This window comes from Cryptomeria japonica, chromosome 6 (genome assembly GCF_030272615.1).
Source record: "Cryptomeria japonica chromosome 6, Sugi_1.0, whole genome shotgun sequence".
Classification (NCBI taxonomy): domain Eukaryota; kingdom Viridiplantae; phylum Streptophyta; class Pinopsida; order Cupressales; family Cupressaceae; genus Cryptomeria; species Cryptomeria japonica.
Genome location: NC_081410.1, coordinates 246559685 through 246583508, shown reverse-complemented (window position 1 = coordinate 246583508; position 23824 = coordinate 246559685). Strand labels below are relative to the sequence as shown.

At 35.8% G+C, this 23824-nt stretch overlaps 1 protein-coding gene across 1 annotated transcript in view; it reads right to left on the bottom strand.

Annotated features, from left to right (window-relative positions):
* Positions 1-23824, bottom strand: part of LOC131079761 (probable sphingolipid transporter spinster homolog 2) — a 262535-nt gene that overhangs the window by 44815 nt on the left and 193896 nt on the right. The window contains exons 13-14 of the mRNA XM_058017801.2: positions 20809-20928; positions 12365-12493 (exon numbers count right to left, since the gene is read on the bottom strand). Of these exons, the coding sequence (XP_057873784.1) occupies positions 12365-12493; positions 20809-20928 (249 nt within the window). The remainder of the gene's footprint in view (positions 1-12364; positions 12494-20808; positions 20929-23824) is intronic.

Genomic DNA, 23824 nt, shown 5'->3' with positions numbered 1-23824 from the left:
TATATAGAAGAGCAAAGAAAAGCGGATGAAGCAATTGGGATAGAATCTTCTCATCCTTTGGTAAACATGTAAGAGTAAGATTAAGAAAGGATCAATGGCCTCTCCATCACATCTCAATCTTGAGCATATAGAGGGCCATCCATTTTTGTCTATACCTCAACAACAACCTATTTCGTCACATAAGAGAGCAAAGAGTCCATTGGAAATATCATTTCACAATGAGTAGACAGATTGCCGAGCAAGACATAGCTGATGCATCTATGCTAATGGATTGGCATTTAATGTTGTTTGCTCACCTTATTGGCAAAAACTGGTGACATCAATTAATGTGGCTCCAAAGGGGTTCAAGGGCCTAGGTTATGAGAAGGTGCGTACTTCCTTGTTGGAGAAAGAGGTGAAACATGTAGAGGACTCCTTGAAGCCCATCAAGGAATCGTGGATTGAAACAAGGGTGTCCATTGTATTTGATGGATGGAAAAATGCAAAAAATTGCCCATTGATCAACATTGTTGTAGTGTCCCCTAAAGGGGCAATGTTTTTTAGAGCAGTGGATTGTGAAGGGCAAGTGAAGGACGGTCCATTCATTGCTAATATTATTTTCCTAAGTCACCGCGTTCGAGTTCAAGATCGAAATCGGCAACAATAAAATTCAGATGAAATTTGGCAATAGGAAAAAATTCGGAAAAAAAATTGCCATTAAATTCGTTTTATATAAATTTGATTTTTCAGAAAATACATATAATACATCTAAAAAATATCAGAAAACAATATTAAATTTCAGAAAATACATATAATACATCTAAAAAATATCAAAATAAACAATATTAAATTTGTTTAATTTAATTTATATATTTTAATTTATATTTGTCAATTTTTATATATAAATAATTAAAAATTTAAATTAAATATTTTAAAATATTTAATTTTTAGTATATATTAAATATTAAATCTGACAATTTTTATGGTTAATGTTAATAAATAAACGTAGCTCATAAAGCATGAAGTGTTAAGTGTTAAGGTTTGCAAAACTTAATACTTAACAATATTAAGTTAACATTTATAATTTTCAGTGTTAAGTTTTACATAGTTGTTGCCCCCAATATATAACATAAATTTTGCTTTAATTTTTTAATGTTAGATAACATTAGATAACATTTATAGGGCAACAACTTTTATGTTTTAATCGCTAACTTTAAAAATTAAAATTTATATCTCGTCTCCCGACTTGCGTCTATAAACCCTTTCGCGGCATGGCGTTGACTTGCGGCCTTTGTAGCTCCCCACAACAATGGGAAAAGCGGCCTTTGTAGCTCCCAACAGCAACAGAAAAAACCCTGCTTGATATCTGGCGAATTTCAGACGAATGCGAATTTGATACTTTTTCTATGAGTTCGCCGAATTTCAAATCTAAGGCCGAAAATTCGGCGAACACGGTGACTTAGTTCTTTTCCAAGCCATTGAGGAAGTTGGCCCACAGAATGTTGTTCAAGTGGTAACAGACAATGCCAAAAATTGTAGGGCAGCTGGGTTATTGGTTGAGGAGCGGTATCAACACATTCTTTGGACACCTTGTTCAATCCACTCACTCGACCTAATGCTGCAAAAAATTGGCAAAAAGGTTGATTGGATCAGAGATATGTATGCTGAGGCCAAAGACATCCAAATGTTCATCACTAACCACCATATGTCATTGTAATGTCCCCACTCTGGAATAGAATTTAATATTAAATGATAAAAAAAAAAAAATTTAAAAAAAAAGAAAAAAAAATTTTTAAAAAACAAAGAATAAAAAAATTAAAAATAAAAGAATATAACTAAATATAACTAAAGTTTAATTAAGTTAACGAATTGTCAAAAGGCATAAAATGATAAGTTGTGACTCTCCCAAATATAAGGTATAAAAGGGAGATGAGAACTCATTTGAAGGGGGAATATTTTGGGAATCAGAGGTGCAGATCTGATTTAAATAAAAGTACAGACTTGATTGCGAAAGGTGTGTCCCTTTCAAAGGGCAGAAATAATTAAGAGTTGCACTCCTTCAAAGGGTGCTAATGGTGAAAGGGTGTGTCTATTGCCAAAGAACACACATGATGAAGAGGTGTCACCTCTCCCTCACATTGAGAGATATAAAGCAAAGGAATCACTTGGACAGAGAATGAATCGGCACTAAAAACCTGAAGGAAGAGGCACATCAAAGAAAGCAGATTGAACTCATAGCAAGGAACTCTCTGTCATATTAATGTTTAAGACATTAAGATAATATTCTGGTGCGTGATCTTGTGCACCTGTCATATCCCCCTCATATCCTCATCAAAGGAGTCTTGAATGTATCCTTAATTAATGACATGAAATGATTATTAATGTTCTGATTATTGCATTCAAGTAATGATTATTTTATTCTAATTAATTCTGATTATTTGAATAATGATTAATATTCTGATTGTTATTATTATATTTTGATTACTCTGATTATTTAAATAATGAATATAATTATTATTAATATTCTGATCTTTATTAAGAATTTAATAATTATTAATATCCATGTTTTATTATTGGCAACCAATAAGTCTGCCGTAGCTAGTAATTATGGTCAAGGGAAGGGCAGCGACCTTTCAAAGGGGTCGCTACTCATGTTGGTGGTCTTCCACCACGGAAAGGGGAGGATAAATAGCCTCCACGATATTTGGAAATGGAAGGAGGAAGAATATATAGGGCAGGCAAGACTTATATCACATCAATCTCTCGACATCTCTCTGGTATGGATTCTACTTATAAGCTATCTTAGCCCTTACGAGATTTCTCTGTGCATCAATGCTTGTCTATGCTGCAATTATTATATCATTTCATATATATATATTTGATCTCCATAAGTTAAAATATTCTGCATAGTGGTATAGGTTTCTGTACAAATATATTCTGCAATTATCATATTAATTTCTGTGATAAATGATTCAGTCTGTAAATCACTACTATGTACAATTAATCTGCTATTGCCCTAATGATATTCATACAGTAATCAGTAAATTCTGTAACTGCTAAGAAATGGTAATAAACTGAAATACTAGCAATTAACTGAGCAATGATATGGTATGTGATAATAATTGAATTTTGACAAATAAACTGGACACTGGCAAACTAACTGGTAAATAATCAGAATACTAAGACATAACATGATTTCATTTATAAACAACCTGGACAACTATATTAATTCATGAGAGGTAGGGGAACGGTTATAAGACACCCTACATAATTATATTAAGTAGGGGAACTCCCTACCTGGTCCTAATGAGTAAAAGGAACTGTTATTTAAGACATTCTACATGATCATAATGAGTAGGGGAACTGTTATAGAGACACCCTACATGCCCATAATGAGTAGGGAACTGTTGCATAAGACACCCTACATGATTATGCTTGAGCAGTTAATCAAGGCACCCTATCAACCCTGCATAATAGCATATGGTGTTGAAGGTGTCTCAATTATAAGATTATGTTTCTATCACTGATTCTGTTACATGAATCTCTTTTATGCTTTACTTAGTCATTTCTGTATATAGCTATTTATGTGACCACTTTTTTTTATGTAATTTGTCGTATCTTTCTGTCCTTGTTTTTTCGAGTTGACTATAGCAGAAGCTAAGGAACTATCCTAAACCCTTATCCTAAGAACTGAAAACCGTGATTAAAGTATTTTAAGGCACTTTATAAATAGGGGACACTACAGTCACAAGGCATATTTAGGCAATTCTCAAGATTGGAGCTGATGAAGGTAAGTTAATTTTAATTTTTAAATTTAGTTAAATAATAAAAATGTTTACCAAACCTTCTAATTTAATTTTTTCTTATTTTGATTTTGAAATAGGTTGCTGAGACCCATTTTGCTTCCAACACACTTGTGTTGAGAGGACTGGTGAAGGTTCGTGAGGAACTAGCTAGCATGGTAATCAACCCCAATTGGAGCATATGGAAGCAATCCAGCACTACAAAGGCAACAAATGTTCGGAGAATGATACTAAATGAGTCTTGGTGAGATAATGTTGAGTACTGTAAGAACTCTACCAGTTCCAACTTCTGACACTGCCATTGAATTTGTTTTGTTTTTTGATGTTTTATAATTTTTTTGTTTTTTGCGAGAGTTTGATTGAAAAAGAAAATGCCAAATTGCTAATGAATCTATTGCAACTGAAAATATTGAGATTATTCAAGGAAATGATAATTACAATCATACATCTCCAACATTTATTAAAATAATTAACACTTCTACAACACTTGCATACCCAAATATAAGAATTATAGCTGCTGATGGAAAACTTCTGCAAAAAAGCAACCCTCTGATGATTCGATTCCTCTCCAAGACAATTGATTTCGCCTTCGGGATGCTTGTTGATGGTTTATCCTCTATGAGGCGCTTCTTCCCTAATTTTATTGAAATTTATTGGACAATCTATAGTCAAAATCGCCCCCTTAGACTTGATACTCCTCCTGGCTGCTGCTGTAGCTGTAAATATGCAGGCCGTACCTCCTTGGAAAATGTGCCAGCAAGTGTATGAGATGACTGTTCTGATTAGTCCTTCAATCTGCAGATATAATCCCTTCAAACAACTGTAGAACCCTCATAATTCTTCACCAATTTGCACAAATGGAACCTCTGTATGAAGCTCCCTCTGGATGCCAAATTCACTGGATATCTCACCAATTCAAATGGCTGCAGCACTGAAGATTTTCATGTTCTCCAATGGCGTAGAAAACTGAAACCCTTGGTCTCTGCTCTCCATAGTCATGAAAGAAGAATGCCAAAATCAATAATAATTCGAACTTCTTCATGTCAAAATATATATTCCTCAAGGAAGTCCGATTTCTCCTAAAAAGCTCATTTAATAACATTAAATGTTATTACATTAAATTGGCATCATTTAATGTAATTATGACCTTGGGTTATGTGCTCACAATTAATTAAAAATACGGCCCCCTTCTCATGATGCCAAGACCCTCAACTTAAGTCACTTAAGTTATAATATAAAATTATATTATAACTTTATAATATAAGCTCATAACCAAATAAACATTAATATCTCCTTTATTACTCAACGTTTTTGCACATCGTCTGAACATGGAGCTGACATGAGGAGACTGCATATGACCATACCCCCTTTACTAAAAATAGCAAGGGTCCATCTCTAGCATCTCAAGACTTACTAAAACTAGTAAGTAGAGAAAACAATGTCCGAATGATGCCAAACGAAGACCAAACTGAAGCACTCTAAACACTGGAGATGATACAAATCCTCAGGAGACCCTCTAACCAACCTCATTAGCCTACGAGGGTCAGGATGATAGGCTAATCCTCACTGAAGAACTGATGTCAGCAAGAAGGGGACATCACAAGTACCTCCATAAGTTCACAGATCCTATATTGAGCATGATCTATTACATTGACATGGATAGGCCTTGTTTGAGTGAGGTATATGATGGTATTGACACAATGATTGAGAGGATTAAAGTTGTCATAAATGAAAGAGAGAGATCCAGAAGAAAAAAATTTCAAACAAATACAACAAATCATTGTGGAGAGATGGAACAAAATGACCAATCCATTGCATCTCCTTGCCTTTGCATTGAGCTTGAAGTATTATAGTCAGCAAATTCTTCAAGAGAGTGACACAAGAGTTGCCCCTTATAGAGATCCTGAAGTTGCTCACGGGTCCAAGGCAGCCATTTGTAGACTCTTTCCCCAAGACCTACGGCCCAAGGTGAGGACTGAATTCATGAGTTTTTCAAGCACAAATGATTGTGGTCTCGAAGCTCTTTGGGACAAGAATAAGGTTCCTGCTCATAGTTGGTGGTACTTCCATGGAGAGATATACCAGAACCTACAACCTCTACCACAGCATATGGAGGATGATGATGATATTTTTTATGAGCCATATGTTATTTGATTAGGGATGGCTGATTGTTGTAGCCTGACATTATTATTTTTGAACTAAATCATTAATATGGTGGTGTCTTTACTGTTTTGCTATGTTATTTGAACTAAAACTTTAATATATGATGGTGCATTTTGCTATTTTATTTGACTATTAGCATAGTGGTGTATTTTGAAGTTAACTACTGCTGCATATATGTATATATTTTTTTTATTTTTATATGTTTCTGTACTAACGAATCCAAAACGAACCCAAAACCCCCAAAAAAATTTTGTCAAACCCACGAACCCAAATCTTGAACCAGAACCCAAGTGCGAACCAGGAGCAACTTAGATAAAATTCATATGACATTAGAGCCATTTTATTTTTTTTGTGCCTTGTGTGTGAGGGTTTGCTTCAGCTGCAACAAGAGAACTCCCTAATTCCAGCAAGTGGTGTGCAAGATATCACTTAAATGTCTGGTGTCAAATGACAAGGCTCATTAAATGACTTTTAGATCTGATTTGTACATGTTACAGACTGCAAAATTCTTCAGCAGAACTTCATCCATGATTTTTGTCTAGAAGTAAAAGGAACCAGCAAAGTTATTGTCCTCCTTGAAACCAATCCTGCTACTAGGCAGATGGGAATCATTATTCTTAAAGACGCAACCAGCCAATTCAAGGACACAGGACAACACAAAAAGAATTTACAGCTGCAGCATTTTTCCTGATAAGGTAGTCGAGCATCTAGCTGTTATTCCATAGGGCAGGAATATTTCCATTTGTGGAGTTGGACGTTGCTTTACAACAAGAGCACTCAGTAGCTGTAGGGCTAGGAGAAATAAGATTGGAATATGTTCAATATATTGTTTTCCTCTCACGTGAATATCCTTTTAAATATCCTAGATTTTCAAAAATGCCTTATTTTAAATGTTTACATTTTTAAACATGTCTGCAACTCCACTTTTTATGCAAGCCTTTTGTAGACAACATTTTACGCATTCTATGTAAAAGTAGTTTGAAAGATTTATTGAAGGGAAAGATAGTGATCATCAAGAATGTATGGAGAACTCACTATGAAAGCATAGTGAGTATGTAATGAGCCCTTTTCAAAGAAATTGTGTTTGTGAAATGAACGCCATATTCTTATTTCCAATGTCTCCCTTGGTTAGAGTTTACCTATGTGCACTATCTTTTCATTCCCCATATACCTACTGCCTAAGGTCCCAAAATGTTCTTAGTATGGAGGTATGTTAAATTCCTCAAGTGTACATAAATTGTCAAAGCATCAAAGTTAACTATTTTGGTGTGCCTTGTTGCCAAACCATGTGTTATAATAATTCAGAGTTCAATATTTATGAAGGAGACAAAAGATTCCTTAAATAGAGAGCACAAGATGATCTTTCCATAACGGAAACAATCGTAAATAGAAACACAAAAGATAGAAACGGGAGTTTCTAAATACTAACTAAACATCAAAGGTGACCATTATAGAAACATTACAATATTATCTTAATACCCTCCCTTAATGGTCATTGTACTAACTACCATACAGTTGGTCACAAAAGCATAGAAGGCTGCCCCCTTCACTTCAGAATGCGTTGTGACAAGAGCCTACTAGATACAACCAAGATAACCACAATCCTATTGTTGGGTAACAAAGTTGTCCCTCCCTTTATCTAGAGACACAAAGATCAGATTCACAAAAAACATCGATTTTTGTTGAAAAAAAATCGACAAAAAGCAAAAACCACAATTTTGAGGAAAAATCGCCAAACCCTCGACTGTGTCTGAAAGAAAACAATAGCCACGATTTTGTAAAAAAACCATCAAAAACTATTGCAGATGGTCACTACGACCTAAAACAGATTGCAAGAAACCAAACACGATTTTTGACGAGAAATTTGAAAAAACCCAGACATGATTTTTGAGGAGAAAATTGAAAAAACCAAGACACGGATTTTTTGGAGAGGATCGAAAAAACCCAAACAATTTTTTAGGAAAAAATTATAAAACCCAGACAATTTTTTAGGAAAAAATAATAAAACTTAACAATAATTTTTTAGGAAAAAAATAATAAAACTTAACAATAATGTTTTAGGTAAGAAGCTGGATAAGTGATAGAGTAGTGGATGTTCTGTTTAGGTTTAGGTTGGGCTATTATGCCTCTTATATAAATGATCTACATATTTTTTACTTTCTAATCAATAAAGGGAGCTATCCCCACAAAGATAGCACTTATCAAAAAAAAAAAAAAGCAATAATTTTTTGGGAAAAAATTATAAAACACAAAATTGTGCAAAAATAGGCTTGGTCTATAGAAAGGAACCCTAGCCAAGTTTAGTGGAAAAACCCATTCAAGAACAAATAACAGTCACAAGAGAAAACGCCTCAGACCCAGATCCATCGTGATTTTAGAGAGTCGTCACCAAAGTCTCGACCCACAAAAAAATGTGGCCAAAAACACTTTTGTGGGTAGAGAACTTTGAAAACTCAAAAAAAACGAGCCTTTGAAAACGGACCATGATTGAAAAACCCATTTCGTGGAACAAAAAACCACAACGCATTGCAAAAAACAAAGAGTCGAAAAGGAATGTTACGCAAGTGAAACCAGTCGCAACTTGAAAAAAAACCTCACGTGGCAGAAAATACTAAACCTTCGCATGGCCATAGGAAAAGATGATGCAAACACGATCTGTCGTGTGAGCTCCACAAATAACAATCACGATTTGCAAATGCAAAATTCGCAAATGGAAACGAGCTAGGAAGGTCACGCAATTATTTAAACAGACGCCCGTGATTTCAAACAAAATACCCCATGATTTGAAAAGAAGATCTACCACGAACTCCTTAAAGAATTTCACAACAAACCCTCGAAAAACAGAGAAAACCACCAACGACTTTTTTCATTATAACAATCAATTAAAAAAAAATCTGGAAAAAAATTCCAAGCAAAAGGCCATGAATTTTTTTTTTTAATTCGCCAAAATTTAAAATCCCCCATCGACCCACTCTGATGCCATGTTATAATAATTTAGAGTTTGATATTTACAAAGGAGACAAAAGACTCCTTAAATAGAGAACACAAGACGATCTTTCCATAACGGAAACAATCATAAATAGAAACATAAAAGACAGAAACGAGAGTTTCTAAATACTAACTAAACATCAAAGATGACCATTATAGAAACATTACAATATTAACTTAATACCATGTTTTGACCTTATTCCTATCAAAATGTTGGACTTTACCATCCTAGCATTCCTCCTACCCAAACCTTGATCCCTAATGAATGGTAATAGTCATGAAATATCTCTAACACCCAAACTCCAACATTCCCACCTTTTTTCTGTCATTCCTACCTACCCCCTACACAACTAAAAGCGCCATTAATGGCTAGATGGGATATTGCAACTTCTCCAAAAGGGGCTCTCCATCTCGAACACATTGTTCAAAAATGAAGGGCACAAATGTATGTGTATTTGCATTCCTCATCCAATTATCACATTCAACTTTGAATACTATATACATGGGGAAAACCCTTTCATGTAAAAAACCCATAAAACATCATTTTATTAAAACACTTACAAATTATAGTCTATCATAAATAGACTGAACCCAGGGACACTTCTCCTTACTACCACATGGCCAATAATACCCCTTGTGCATAGTAGACTTGTATAAATCTCCAAATTCACTCCCTCTCAAATGAGAGAGAACCTCCTTAAATATAGGAGGAAGGGTAGCTTCACTAGTCACACCTTTTCAATAACCCCCATTCATAAATGATTAATAATCAAAAAGTTATTAGATTATAATTATTTCAAATGGGATATGTACTAAGTATATAATAGATAAGGTTTTATAACTTTGTATTAGAACAATATATAAATGTTATAAGGGTATGACTACTAAAAACATTATGTTCTAACACTCCCCCTTAATGTTAGTATGGGGCGTCACATGTCGATTTCTATAAAAGAAAAAATGAAGTACCCCAATAACGTAGGTTTTCTTTGACAATGATAAACAAGGACACAAATATATGCCAACACGAAGATCATGCATCACAGGCTACATGAAAGTCATCTTGTCATAATTTATATTCCCAATGTTCTAAAAATGATGCTATGAAGTCTTATTAAAAACATATATTGGATCTCCAGTCTCCTCAAATTAGCGTCTCCCCGGGTTCATAGTGCCCGTCAAACTTAATACAAGGTACCCGTAGGACTTAATACAATGTGCTCATAGGACATAATACATCGTGCCCATAGGACTTAATACAAGGTGCCCATAGGAATTAATACAATGCTTTTGAAAGTGGAAGATTTACAAGAAGAAGAATTTACAATATGCTCATAGGAAATAAAACGAAGGATTTAGCCATACCAAGGTGTTAAAATGCCCAAGGGTCTTATTTTATGCTTGAGGTCTTACATCTAGAGATGTCATTGTCATGCACACTCCCACTCAAGGCCAAGAATTAAATTGAATTTGGAGCATATAATGCCTAAAGGTCTTATATTCTTCCTTTTAGGTCTTACGTCTAGGATTTAGCCACTAGGTGTTGTCAGGTATACTCCCACTAAATGGCATCACCTAGAAGCCAATCATTGCACAAAGGTTTTAATAAGTGATGGCTAAGATTCCAATATATAGAATGTGTGCATGATCTTCAATGTGCTTTTATGATGGAACTGGAGAGAACTTTATGATGAAATATTTTGACTTTAGTGTGAGATGCCCATGATCTTCAACGCACTTTTCTCTCTTTAGAAATGATATTCTTTAGAAAGAGTAAAATAACTTCAATTATAATATGGTAAGATGGCACTTTTACATGTATCTAGTTGAAACTCTTCCATAATTCTTCAAGGTCATATTGATTCTTCAAGAGCTACTTTTGTATTTCACCCTTGTGCTTCAAAGAAAAAATAGAAGATATATTTTTTAAGTACTACACCATCCATGTAATAGTATCAAAATTTGTTGATTGAGCATAAAGTGGTTTCCCATAAAGTTTAACATATCTTGTGGATTAAATTCCACATAATAGAGTTCCCTTTATACTTTTCGTCTGTCAACAAAATTATGATTCTGAGTAATGCTACTAAGATATAAACTAGTTTGATTAAGTACATAGTTAAATGTGTTAGTGTAGGTTTTTATTTTCTCTTATGTTAGGGAATATTTATTTTCCCTACACATTATTAAGCTTGCTTAGGTTATAATATAATGGTTAGGGTGAGGACATGTGGCAAAATCCTACAATCAAATGTGTCATTCACACCCACATTTGGATGGTTGAATGTCACACCCTCTTTTGGATTTATTTGCCACCTCCCCATAACCATTTCTTGTCTTTACCTAAGTTGCCATTGGGCTACAGGGAGTTATTATTCCTCTTGGTTTTATATGCCCATATTTTTCTATATAAACAAGCCCTCGCCTCTCCCTATGCTAAGTACTAAGAATGAGAACACTAACTCAGATTAAGAGTCTAGTTGAGTGCTAGGAGAGTGCTGAGTTTTGTTCATCTCTTGGATTCTTGTCTTGCTTTCCTTCAGTCACATTGATCCTGGGTGGCTTCACAACTAAATTTAACAAAATGTCCTCCCTCCTACTCCTCACCCCACCTGACCCACCTCTTACACATTCATATATAGTGGACATATTACATATAATGCTACTATGATATAAACTACTTTGAATTATCATTAACGTTTATGATTTGACATTTGAGATTATATTATCAACTATCGACTTTGTTCTCAATTCTATATTTAATCTTCTACATTTTGTCCAAATTACAGTTATTTTTATTTATTTTTAGTACAAAGTTAAATGTCCTCCCACCTACTCCTCACCCCACCTGACCCGCCTCCTATATATTATTTATATATAGTGGACATATATATATATATATAAACTCAGAGAAACACTGTAGTTTACTTCAGTTGTCTGAGGAACTCACAGAGACTCTCAGTCACCCTGGAAGACTGAGCAAATGACAAGATGTGTTTCTGGTTAGTTAAGATATTCTGCAGTTTGCAATAGTTATCATATGGTTATATTGTATCAATTAAGTTATCTATGCTCAGAAGGATCTTGCATGGCACAAATAGTATGCTATTGATACTGCTATTGAGACAGTTTTAATAAATTGTGTAAATCTCTATCTAAAGACATGTAGTTTACATTTTGCTAATTTGTTGATTTTTTGGTTAAGCTTTACATGGGAACACCCAATACCTCTTTTTTGTACAACGTACAAATATCTAACATCCATCAACAAGTAATATAGTTTGCTTGAAAAAGAACAAATTTTCTAAACGCGTGAACAAATCAAATAGCTCTGATAGAAATATAATAGCATGTACTAACTGAACATATTTGCAGGAGGATCAGGCAATAAAGTAAATAAAAATTCTGTAGTTCGAAGAAATAGGACAAACCTGGAGCACACCCACAAGAGGTGACGATGGTACGTCACCAAAAATATGTATTGATACAGTAGACATTGCCATTGCTAATGGTCTCAAGCTTGGAGTTACACAGTGGAGTGCAACATAATTGACTGGGCCCTGAAAATCAATCAAACATGCCACAAATACACCATGATCAGCAACACAATTATTTTCTTGTATGCACTTCCATTATTTTGAATTGTCTAAAATAATTAAGAATGGAACATCATTAAGTGTTAATTATTGCTCTTTTCGTGCATCTTATGACCATCAGGAATTCGATGTGTGCTTTTCAACCAATTTGCATTGGCATTGACCTTGCCAATTTGTCAAGAATGTTCTTGTTTGGCCAGTATGCTTTTTTATTCAAAACAAAAGGATCTGAAACTTACGAGCTTGTTATATTTTATTATTGGCATCCTTACAATAAATGAAAATTTAATTAAACCACAAAAACTAGTATTACATATAGCATCTGAGGAGAACAAGTTCTTCAAATAGAAAATGCAACAATTTAGCCATGGAAGAAAACATTTAATTGGCTTTTGGTCAAAGAAGACTATAGGGTTGTTGCCTAAAACCTTTTGCCCATACTAATTGGCCCTCTAAAAGCATCTGGGTCAAAGAGAGCCTTCCAATAGCCAAATCTTTTGTCAGGCTCGTCACTCGTGGAAGAATTTTGACCCATAACAGGTTCACAGAATTGGATTGCTGGGCCCATCCAGTAGCATTAAGCATAAAACGACTTTGAAATGACTTCTCATCTTCTACTTCACTGCATTTTATGAGGGATATATGACCTCGGGTGCTTAAGAAACTTGGAGTTGCTTACACAAAACCTCAAAATCTGTCCAGAAGCAAATCAAAGTCAACAAACGTGGTAGCTTGGAAAAGTGGACTGGGCAACTTAGTAGATTGGGTGGATGAATCTGGTACTTACAGTATTAAAAAGAAAAGTACAGCCTACCCTATGCTAAATAAGGAGGATATTGCAGGTCAAATGAAATAAAAAGCTAAACTGAACCATCTGAATAGTGCCAGAAACTAGTAGTACAAAGCAAGGAAATTCTAAGTCGGTAAATCCATATAGTTGATATTAAAAAGAACTGATGGTCAAGTTGGAAAAGGCCCTAATTGAATATTTTGAAAAAAGTGGAATTTTATTAAAGGCCTATGACCTTGAAGCTAGGATATGCAGTACAAAAGCAATCATTGGATTCAAAGGACTCCACAAGTGGCAAGTTTAGGAACCTTCAACAAGGTCAATACCAGAGTAAAAAGAAGATAGTGTCATCAGACTTTGTATCCCAATATGATGCCTACAGGTGTCCAATCAATTAATACTGCAAATTCGAAAAATGGGTTCATTGTACCTAAGACTGAACATATCAATAGAATGTAACTGTACGACAATAATAAAACCTTGCACAGAGAGCTTGCGCTGTTAACTTTGTAGACTGCAGAAGTGACTTCAGATAGCAACTAAAGTGAAGAATGATGTCTATTTTAACTTAATCATAGAGAACTAAAAGAGGTAAATGCAAGAGAAAACAAAATCATATGGTAATAACAAAAGAAACTGAAAATACCAAACTGATATCAATCAAATTAGTAAGGCAGATGTATAGTTATTCCCGCTCCAACATCCAAATTTTCTATTGCAAAGCAAGTATTAAAACCCATAAGCCTAATTAAATAACAAATATGGTGTTGGACATTAGTCTGGAGAAGTGGCATTTTTTAATTATACTTGGAAAAGATTGAACAAACTTGCAGTCTGGCTGCCAAGTGTGCAACTTTGGATGGCTGATTACTTAGGGGTCTTCACTACTCAAAGGATGGTAATTGGAGGATGCACCTTTGTCACTGACTTTGTGCAAATTTCTCTGTTAAAATCAACATATGGTGCTCTGTGGACATCAATGGATTGATAGAGATGAGGCCAATTTCAACTAGAAACATGATTTCCTGACTATGGAGCAAAAGGGGAGGAAAATGAATGTTATTCTAAACAACACAATAAAAAAGAAAAAGGCAACATTAGAACCAAAAGAATCTGTGGCCACTCATGATCTTCACCACTCAAAGGGTTGTAATTGGAGGATACACCTTTGTTACTAACTTTGTGGAAATTTTTCTGTTATAATCAACATATAGTGCTCTGTGGACATCTCGTGTAGCTTAGGTCATTCTCAGAATCTCAACTAATAGCATAATTTGGTATTCAGCCACTTGGGATCCTCACCACTCAAAGGGTGGTAGTTGGAGGGTGCACTTTTGTCACTGACTTCATGGAAGATTTTCTGTTACAAGCAACATATAGTGCTCTGTGGACATCAATAGATCCATATAGCTCAAGTCATTTTCAACTAGAAACATGATTTTCTGACCGTGGAGGAAAAGGGAAGGAAAATGAATGTTTCTCTAAAACACAATAAATTAAAAAATCTAGCTAGAACCAAGGTCCACCTATTTGGAGGATTACTCTTAAGGTCAAGCACATAAAAATTGTGAGTTGTTGCAATGGCAAAGGAAAGGCTATACAGTTTGTGTCCCTTCATGCCTTCTCTTGAGATCGAAGATGGTATAACCTCACAATAGTCAATATCAACAGCAATCGTCAAAAAAAGTCTATCATCAACATCTATTTCAGTCAGGGATGATAATATGAATGATTATTACTCAGCTTTGCCAATATTATCGTCAGGTATAGGTATCCCCTATAGTTAAGAAGTTTGCATTGAGGGACACTACAATGGGTAATGTCCCTGCGCATTTTTTTCCTTGATGGGAAAAGCACAAGATATCTGAGTTCCACCACTGTAAAAATAATTTCAGCAGCAAAAGCCCAACTTCAGCAAATATTGAATGGTGTTTATTTTATCATTTTGGGGCAATACAAAATAAAACAAGTTATAATATTTCTTTAAGTTGGAAGGGGAAGCTCCCTTGTAACAGAAAACTAAACTAAAACCCTACAACACTAATCTATGGATATAATTTACAGACTTACAATGTGCACAGAATATTCTTTGTGGACATATCACGTAGCTTAGGTCATTCTCAAATAGAAGCATAATTTGGTATTCAGCCACTTGGGATCCTTACCACTCAAAGGGTGGTAGGGTGGTAGTTGGAGGGTGCACTTTTGTCACTGACTTCATGGAAGTTTTTCTGTTACAAGAAACGTATAGTGCTCTGTGGACATCAATGGATCCATATGGTTCAGGTCACTTTCAACTAGAGCATTATTTCCTGACTGTGGAGCATAAGGTGTCATGTCCCCTTCCTAAGACAGTTGAGTTGTAGTAGGATTAGCCTATTGACAGGAGTCCCCGTAGGCTAATATAGTGGACAGGGGACTTATATAGTGGACCAGGAGCCTTTGGGGGTGTATTTGAGTCATTTTTGGAGTCTTGAGCCAGTTTCCTATTTTTTAGGAAGGGTTCCTATTTTTTAGGGAATGACTATCAATTCACCTGAAGTGTGGGGAAGCATAGTAGGAGTCACTAGGAGCATCCTAAGTTGTTTTGGAAGTGCCTCCTAATTTTTAGGCAGGTTCCTATGTTTTAGGAGAAGACTGGCAATCACCAGTGCACCCACTGGGATGTTAGGAGGTTTGACAGGAGGCCAGTGATGTCAGTTTCGGTATAAAGGGATGATTCCTTAGCCGTGGAGGAGGATTCTTAGATTTTAGGGGGAACTGACAGATGGAGTTCTATGCCCAGTCATCACCCCAGGTACGAGTGGCACCCCCAGTTTCAATTTGGAGGTGATTGGGTGTCATATTTGAGGAATAAACTGAATATTATAATAAGGACTTAATATGTCCATTTGATTTAATAAGTAATTCATATCAATATATTAAATTAAAAGGTGGCTCCCCTTGGATCACATGATGCCTAGAGACATAACTTGTCTCTTTTAAATACAACTTAAGCATTAAACATAAAGGCTTCCCTAAGAGGTTCAATTCTCTTCATGAGAGGGAATATGCTAAAAAGATGCTTTTTGGGGAAAATTCAATCCAAGGAGAGGATAAAGTGAGTTTGGCTGCATTATTTTTCATTATTATGATTTGCTTTTTGGAGCAGCAGCTTGTGTGAAACCATGGAAGGGTTTCAAAAGTGAAATTGGGGCTTTGGGGAGCAAAAATTCTCAGGGGTTTGAATGCCTACAGGTGTGCAAGATCATCCAAGGGTATTCTATCAAATAAATTCTTCATTTCCAGCATTGTTGAGGGCAAAACACGGTGGTTCAGACTGATTAAAGGGCAGATTAGAGTGGTTCCAGAGCAGATATACATCATTGGAGATACCACAAACAGCCCATGACAGCAAATTAGCCAACCATTGCCTTATTTGCAGCAAGGAACGACTTTACCAGCTGAAGGTGAGGGTTTGATGATCAAATAAGGAGCAGATCAGAATTTGTCAGTACTGAAAATGCAGATCAGGCCTCAAAATTGCCATTATATGCTGTCAAAACTTCAGACTACCTCATTATGTGGGAAGGGTATGTAACCAGCCTATTATCCAACAAAGAAAATTGATTTATTGGTCTCTAATTGCAATAGTTTTTCATTTCCTTTAATTCCAGCAGTTGTTTACCTATGTTTTATTTATTTTACCTATTAGCAAAGCATCAAAACTTCAAAAAAAAAACTCAAAAAAAAATCAGAAAAAAAAAAAATCCAAACCTTTCAAAAAATTCAGATTTGTATCAGCAGATTGGGGTGGCATACTACAGTGGGTATTAGAGCTCAGCAAACCCCTGCCATCCTGTGGATAGAAGAGACCTTTGATGAGTGGTAAACCAATTCAGACTTATACTAAGGAATACCACGTTCAATGGCAGCCACCACAGATTCCAAAAGGGGAAACACTTTCTGGTATTTTAGGGGCGCAGAGGAGAGATTCCAGTGACAATGAAGGTAGTACAGCTAGCATGGCTGAGAAGGATAAGGAGAGGTCTAGGTCAATCAGCCCTAACACTAGGATTGAGAAGAAATATGATACCATGATGTACATGATGTCTCAATTGTTGGGTCAGATGGCCAAGCAGAATCAGTCACAGGGAGATAAGATACAACATACCCACTACCACCAACAGTCTTATACCAAGGCCTTTGCAACCTTCCTTCATCCCACATGAGGAGGCACCCATTCAGCAAGGCCGAGGGCCTAATCTACAGATCTTTGTAGCTAAGGAGATCCAACACCACTATACAGAATATATGACTCTTCCACCAGAGGTTAGGGAGTTATTGACCCTTGACCAGTTCATTGAGCAAAAAAAACACAAGGCTGGTTTTACAGGCAGAGAAGAATATCGGACTCCACAGGGACAAAGAGATTTTCAGCAGGTTGTGGGCAAGTTGACCTTGCCTCATTTTGATGGAGGAGATAGGTGCTCACCTAGAGCTTGGGTGCAAAACTTGATAACTACCTGTCTCTGAGACCCATGACAGAAGAGGAGGCAATTAAGTTCGCTACCTTGCATTTGGATGGTGTGGCATACGAGTGGTGGTATCATGGATTGATTACCTTGGGTCACCGTTCCATCACCTCTTATGATGAATTCACCAGTAAGCTCATTGACCGGTTTGACAAAAAGGACCCAGAGATGTATTTTAGAGAGCTTGCACAGCTCAAATAGTACGGATCCTTAGAAACCTACATTGTTGATTTCCAGAGACTGTCAATGATGGTTTCTTATATCTCAGAGAGGTGGTTAGTGGTGCTCTTCATTGAGGGACTCATCGAGCCTTTACGTGGATGGCTAAAAGCCTTTGATCCGCCCACTTTACAGGAGGCCATGAAGAAAGTCCGTAGCATGGAGCTTGCTGCCCCAAGGAGTAAATTTTCATCTAAACCATTCTCCAGTAATAAGGATAAGAAACCATTTTATAAGAATACAGATCCGCAAAGGAAGCCTTTCCAAAAGAATGATGATGAGACATTGAATGACTTGAGACATAGGAAACTATGATTCAAATGCAAAGAACCATGGGATCCTAAACATAAATGCCCTCTAAAAGGAAAGGCAAATGAAATGGAATATTATTCAGCTGATGATACCAATTCTGAAATTTCAGACCAGCATACTGAGATTTATGACAGAGAAGCAGAGAGTGCTTCCAAGGGTTCAGTTAAGGAGCAGGAGGATGATAGACCTATGGCACAACTCTCTAGCATTCAGCGTGAGGGGTCTTTTAGGATTCGTGGAGTTCTTAGTGGGTAGCGAATGATTACCTTACTAGATACAGGGGCTACATATAACTTTATTGATGAGGGGTTAGTGGCCAAGAGGAGAGTCAAGGGCGAGGAGATTGAGGGATTTCGAGTGAAGGTAGCAGATGGTTTCACTCTTACTTGTACCAAGAGGATCCCTAACTTGACTTTACAGCTTAATGATTATGTGTTCCAGGCGGATTACTATGTGGTGCACATTGGAGAAATGGAGATAATGTTAGGCATGAAGTGGCTTCATGCTATTGAGGAGTTCACACTCAATCTTCGTAACATGGAGATGAGATTTGAGGTGAATGGTGGGAAGCATGTGTTGAGAGGAATGTCCAATAGGAGCCAACGCATGGTATCTTTGAGGAGGATGGAGAGATTAATTAGACATGATCAGGTTGAGTGGGCAGTAGTGTGAGTGTTGATACCTACCGCAGTTGAGCAGCAAAAGAGAGATTATCCCCCATAGATTCAGGAGGTATTGACTAAACACAGTAAGGTGCTTCATGACATTCCACCAGACAAGGGTATTGAGCATATTATTGAGTTAGAGGAGGTAGCCAAACCCATCATCATTACCCCTTACAGACACCCCAAGCGACTCAAGGATGAGATAGAGAAAACAATAAAGGGGTTGCTTGATATAGGGCATATTAGACCTAGTAAGAGCCCATTTGCATCAGCAATTGTGTTAGTCAAGAAGAAGGATGGGACTCTTCGCATGTGCATTGACTACCGAGCCCTAAATAAGAAGATAATAAAGAATAGATACCCTATACCCCACATAGATGAGTTGATTGATTAGCTGCACAAGGCATGTTACTTCTCCAAGATCAACTTGAGGTCTGGATACCATCAGATACAGATGAAGGAGGAGGAGGTGGAGAAGACAGCATTCAAGTGTCACTGTGGCCATTTTGAGTTCCCGGTTATGCCATTCGGCCTAACCAATGCACCAGCCACATTCCAATCTTGTATGAACAAGGTGTTCCAACATCAGTTGCAGAGCTTTGTTCTAATATTTTTTTATGACATTCTAGTTTACAATTGGTCTTGGGATGAGCACTTGAGACACTTGGAAGTGGTGTTGGACATTTTGGAAACGGAGTCCTTGTATCCCAAGGAGTCCAAGTGCGAGTTTGGGAAGACAAAGTTACTCTATTTGGGGCATATCATCAGTGCAAAGGGTGTCAGAGTGATCCGGAGAAAATCCAAGCTATCATGGATTGGCCTCTACCCAAGAACCTTACACAACAACATTGACAAGCACAACTACACAAGAATAAGATCAATGGGAGCACCTACCCACCAAAATATAGTATCAACCTACAAATCCAAAAGATGGAAAAAAATTGGAAACACTTCTCCAAATAGATAGTTCTATTGATATGAAAAGTAGATGGATACATAATGATAGGGAAGAACCCTAATGTATTGTAAGACATGGATATGTCACATTAATCACTCCCCACCCAATATGGGGGCTTCATATTGCATTAGTGACCTTCTTTAACATATTTCAATTGTACCATACATGCAACATTGGCAAGCACAACTACACAAGAATAAGATAAATAGGAGCACCTACCCACCATAATATAGTATCAACCTACAAATCCAAAAGATGGGAAAAAGTTGGAAACACTTCTCGAAATAGATAGTTGTATTGATATGAAAAGTAGATGGATAAATAATGATAGGGAAGAACCCTAATGTATAGCAAGACATGGATATGTCACATTAATCACTCCCCACCTAATATGTGGGCTTCATATTGCATGAATGACCTTTTTTAACATTAAAAAACATATAATTCCTGTGACCATAATACTACTGCTTACATTACAAAGAATGAGCCTTATAATAAAAAAAAGCTCACTAAGCATTACATGAATGAATATGTTGTGTATGTGAATGCAATTTCTTTTGTACAGTTTCACAACAGAAAATACAAATAATATGCCCTCATATTTTTTCAGATGTAGGAGAATGCTCATTCAAATAAATAGCTATTAAATATTTCTTGATATATTTTAGATATTAAACATGCAAATAATATTTATAGTATTTGTATGTAGAATAATGCATTTGAAAATGCTTCTATTAAACAATGTGAAAATAAAGCATTATACATAAACTTCTGAAACAGATGAAATTCTATATTTCAAAATAACCCTTGAAGATGCCTACCTGTGTGGCAAAAATTAGTAGTTCTCCAGCTGCAAAAAGTGGTATGAAGCCATAGAGCTTCTTCATAAGAAATGCAGAAAAACAAAGTGCACCTCCAAGTAGCGTTGCCCCCGAAAGAAGCTGCATTACACATTTTTTTTTAACTTCATAGAATATTCACAATCCTAAATAGAGTTACAGAATAGTTTTACAAACTACATCTATATGACTAACAAAATATAAAGTTCTAAACTTCAAAATCATTAATACTGTGATTAGTTAAGATGAGAATGATCATGTTGACATCAAAGAAACAACATATTCTTCTATATATACCACTAGAATAGAAGATGATAAATTTAAAACTCGATTTTAAGATTAGCAACTTAAATAAATCTAGATGCATAAGAAAGATATAGTGCACGTCAAGTTATTTCAAACAAGGCCAACAGCTGAAATTCATTGAATTAAGATAAACTCCGAAAGTGATTTCATAGATGTAATGCCCTCTTGCCATATAGAAACAATCTTCTTCTTCTTCTTCTTCTTCTTCTTCTTTTTCATGTATGTCCATCTTAGGTAAAGAAATAAAAATTCATCTCACACAAATAAAAAACAATGCTTAAAAGCCTACATGTCAAAAAGTCTATATTTTAGTATTTTTTAGTTTCTCTAGTTTCTCCTAATTAAATCCCAAGTAATTAAATTCCATTTATATTTTTGATATACTATTATTCTGAGTCGATCCCAATTCTGATTAATGCTACTACAGTTACAATCAAATGATTCATAAAGTAAATCTAATGATCTTAGAGAAGATGCTTGTATTTGCGAAGGGGTTGAGCTCAATTGGTTAAAGCATTGAGTTTTCATTGTGGAGACCCAATTTCAAATCCCCATGGAGACATCTAATATGGAATTCTAAGATGTGACTCTTGGTCTTTTATTGTTGGCTTCTAGTATGGAGATAACTTAAGGTGGAATAATAAAATGTAACTATTGGTCTTCCAGTATTAGTTTCTGGTATAGTTGCTTGAAAGGAGCTATGTATTAGTTTCATCATGTTAACACTTGAAATGGGCAAAGTCTCTCTCTCTCTCTCTCTCTCTCTCTCTCTCTCTCTCTCTCTCTGCAGACATATATATAAATTAAATATTTATTAATTTGAATTAACTCAAATTAGCTAATATATGTTTCCTATACACTCATTATACACATCAGACCACATGGAAATCTGCTAGCATGATATAGAAATAATAAATATGTCAACATCTATATATAATGTAAAATTTAATATAAATAATGTCATGATAGTTCTATATAGTGTGGATGGAATATTCTGACACCTATTTTATTTTCCAACAAATGAGGGAATATTCTGGCGTGGTGTGGCATATTCGATCCGCTGTTGTTAGATAACATGATGTCCATCATACAGTCGGCCCCCTACTTCCCTCCTAGCTTGGAACAATCAAGTCACTTGAGCACACAGGCCGTCCCTAGCCCACCCACCCACACATGTTGGCATAATTGGTTTTGCCCCACATCACACAAAATGCTTCTTGCCATATTTATGCTGCTCTCATTTTTTAATGAAATAAATGGCATATTTTCCTCCGTCTTCATCTTCTTATCCAAGAATTGCACCAATGGCATAATTTCAAGCATTTGTAGCCCAATTGGGTCCACGTAATACTAGTTAAGAAAACTAATAGCTATTTTGGATTGTTGTTTGAGTTCTTTTATCCTCAACGGCAAGGTTTCCCTATCCTAGATAGATGTGTCCAATGAACTTGTCAAAGAGTAGTTGGTGTGACAATGCTTTCAGGATGAGAGAGCAAAGATTGCTCTTTGTTATTAACCCAAAGAAGCTTCACATGATCCTTTTGTTCCTATCTTTTAAGCGACGTGACAAAACCAAAACTTGCAACTTGGCAACATAAAAAATTTCTTAAACTACTTTGAAAACACATTTGTTTGCAAAATTCAATGACAAAATTTATCTAATAAGTACAAAAGTGTTTTCTATTAAATTTGATTCATCTGAATACAAATTGAGTACAAAATCACATCACGATGCAGAATCCTATTAGAATAGTTAGCTGGCAACCATGATGAGTTTATGATGTTTTCCTTTAAAAATCGTCATCACAATTCATAAATTGCTAGAAAATTGTTAACATGAAGTATCACACAAACATCTGAGGTGTCTCTAAGATTTAAGGCCAATTGCAGAAACTATAACCTGATCCAAAAATAACAGTTACAAAACAGAAAGACCCCGTGTCTAGCTCTTGGGTCATTTTGTTAAAGTTAGAACCAGGAAGACAAAAACTCAGAAAACTCATAAGAACAATATAGACACAATTTTATCCTGGGAAAACCCTCCACCTGAGGGTGAAAAAACCAGCCACACCAAAAATGAACCTTTTATTATTGTCACAAATCTGATACAATGCTCACAAGATTAAGTAAGCAAAGAACTAAACTCGATTGTTAGCATTTAACAATCAACTATAGAATCTGAAAACTGATCAAGAATGACTGAAGCTTCTACAAGACAAACAACATATAAACTTCCTGCAACAGGGATAATCATTCACCAATAGAATACAAAGAGCTGAAAAGATACAAAATTATTGAGAAGATACTGAAGCGCTGATTAAGAGCCTGACAAGAAACTCATCATATCAAATGATCACAGATGCATATGATCAATATGATCTCACTGAAGAACTTCATGCACCACAAAATTAAATCGCACCACGTCTATATGGACACGACAAAGCTTGAAGAATATCTAGGGCGGTGGAATACGAAAAGCCCATGACAACAATTACCATTCATCCCGCTTCACAAACCGTTACCAAGAAGAGACGTGCAGCTGTAGACACCGCCACACCTCTCGATGGAAGAAAAACGATAAAGGAGGAAGACGCAATCATTAAGCTCGAGGCTCCCATGAGTCATAGTCAATACACAAGGATGGTGACATATATCAAAGCTCGTTACACTTCCAACTTAGCAAAATTCAATA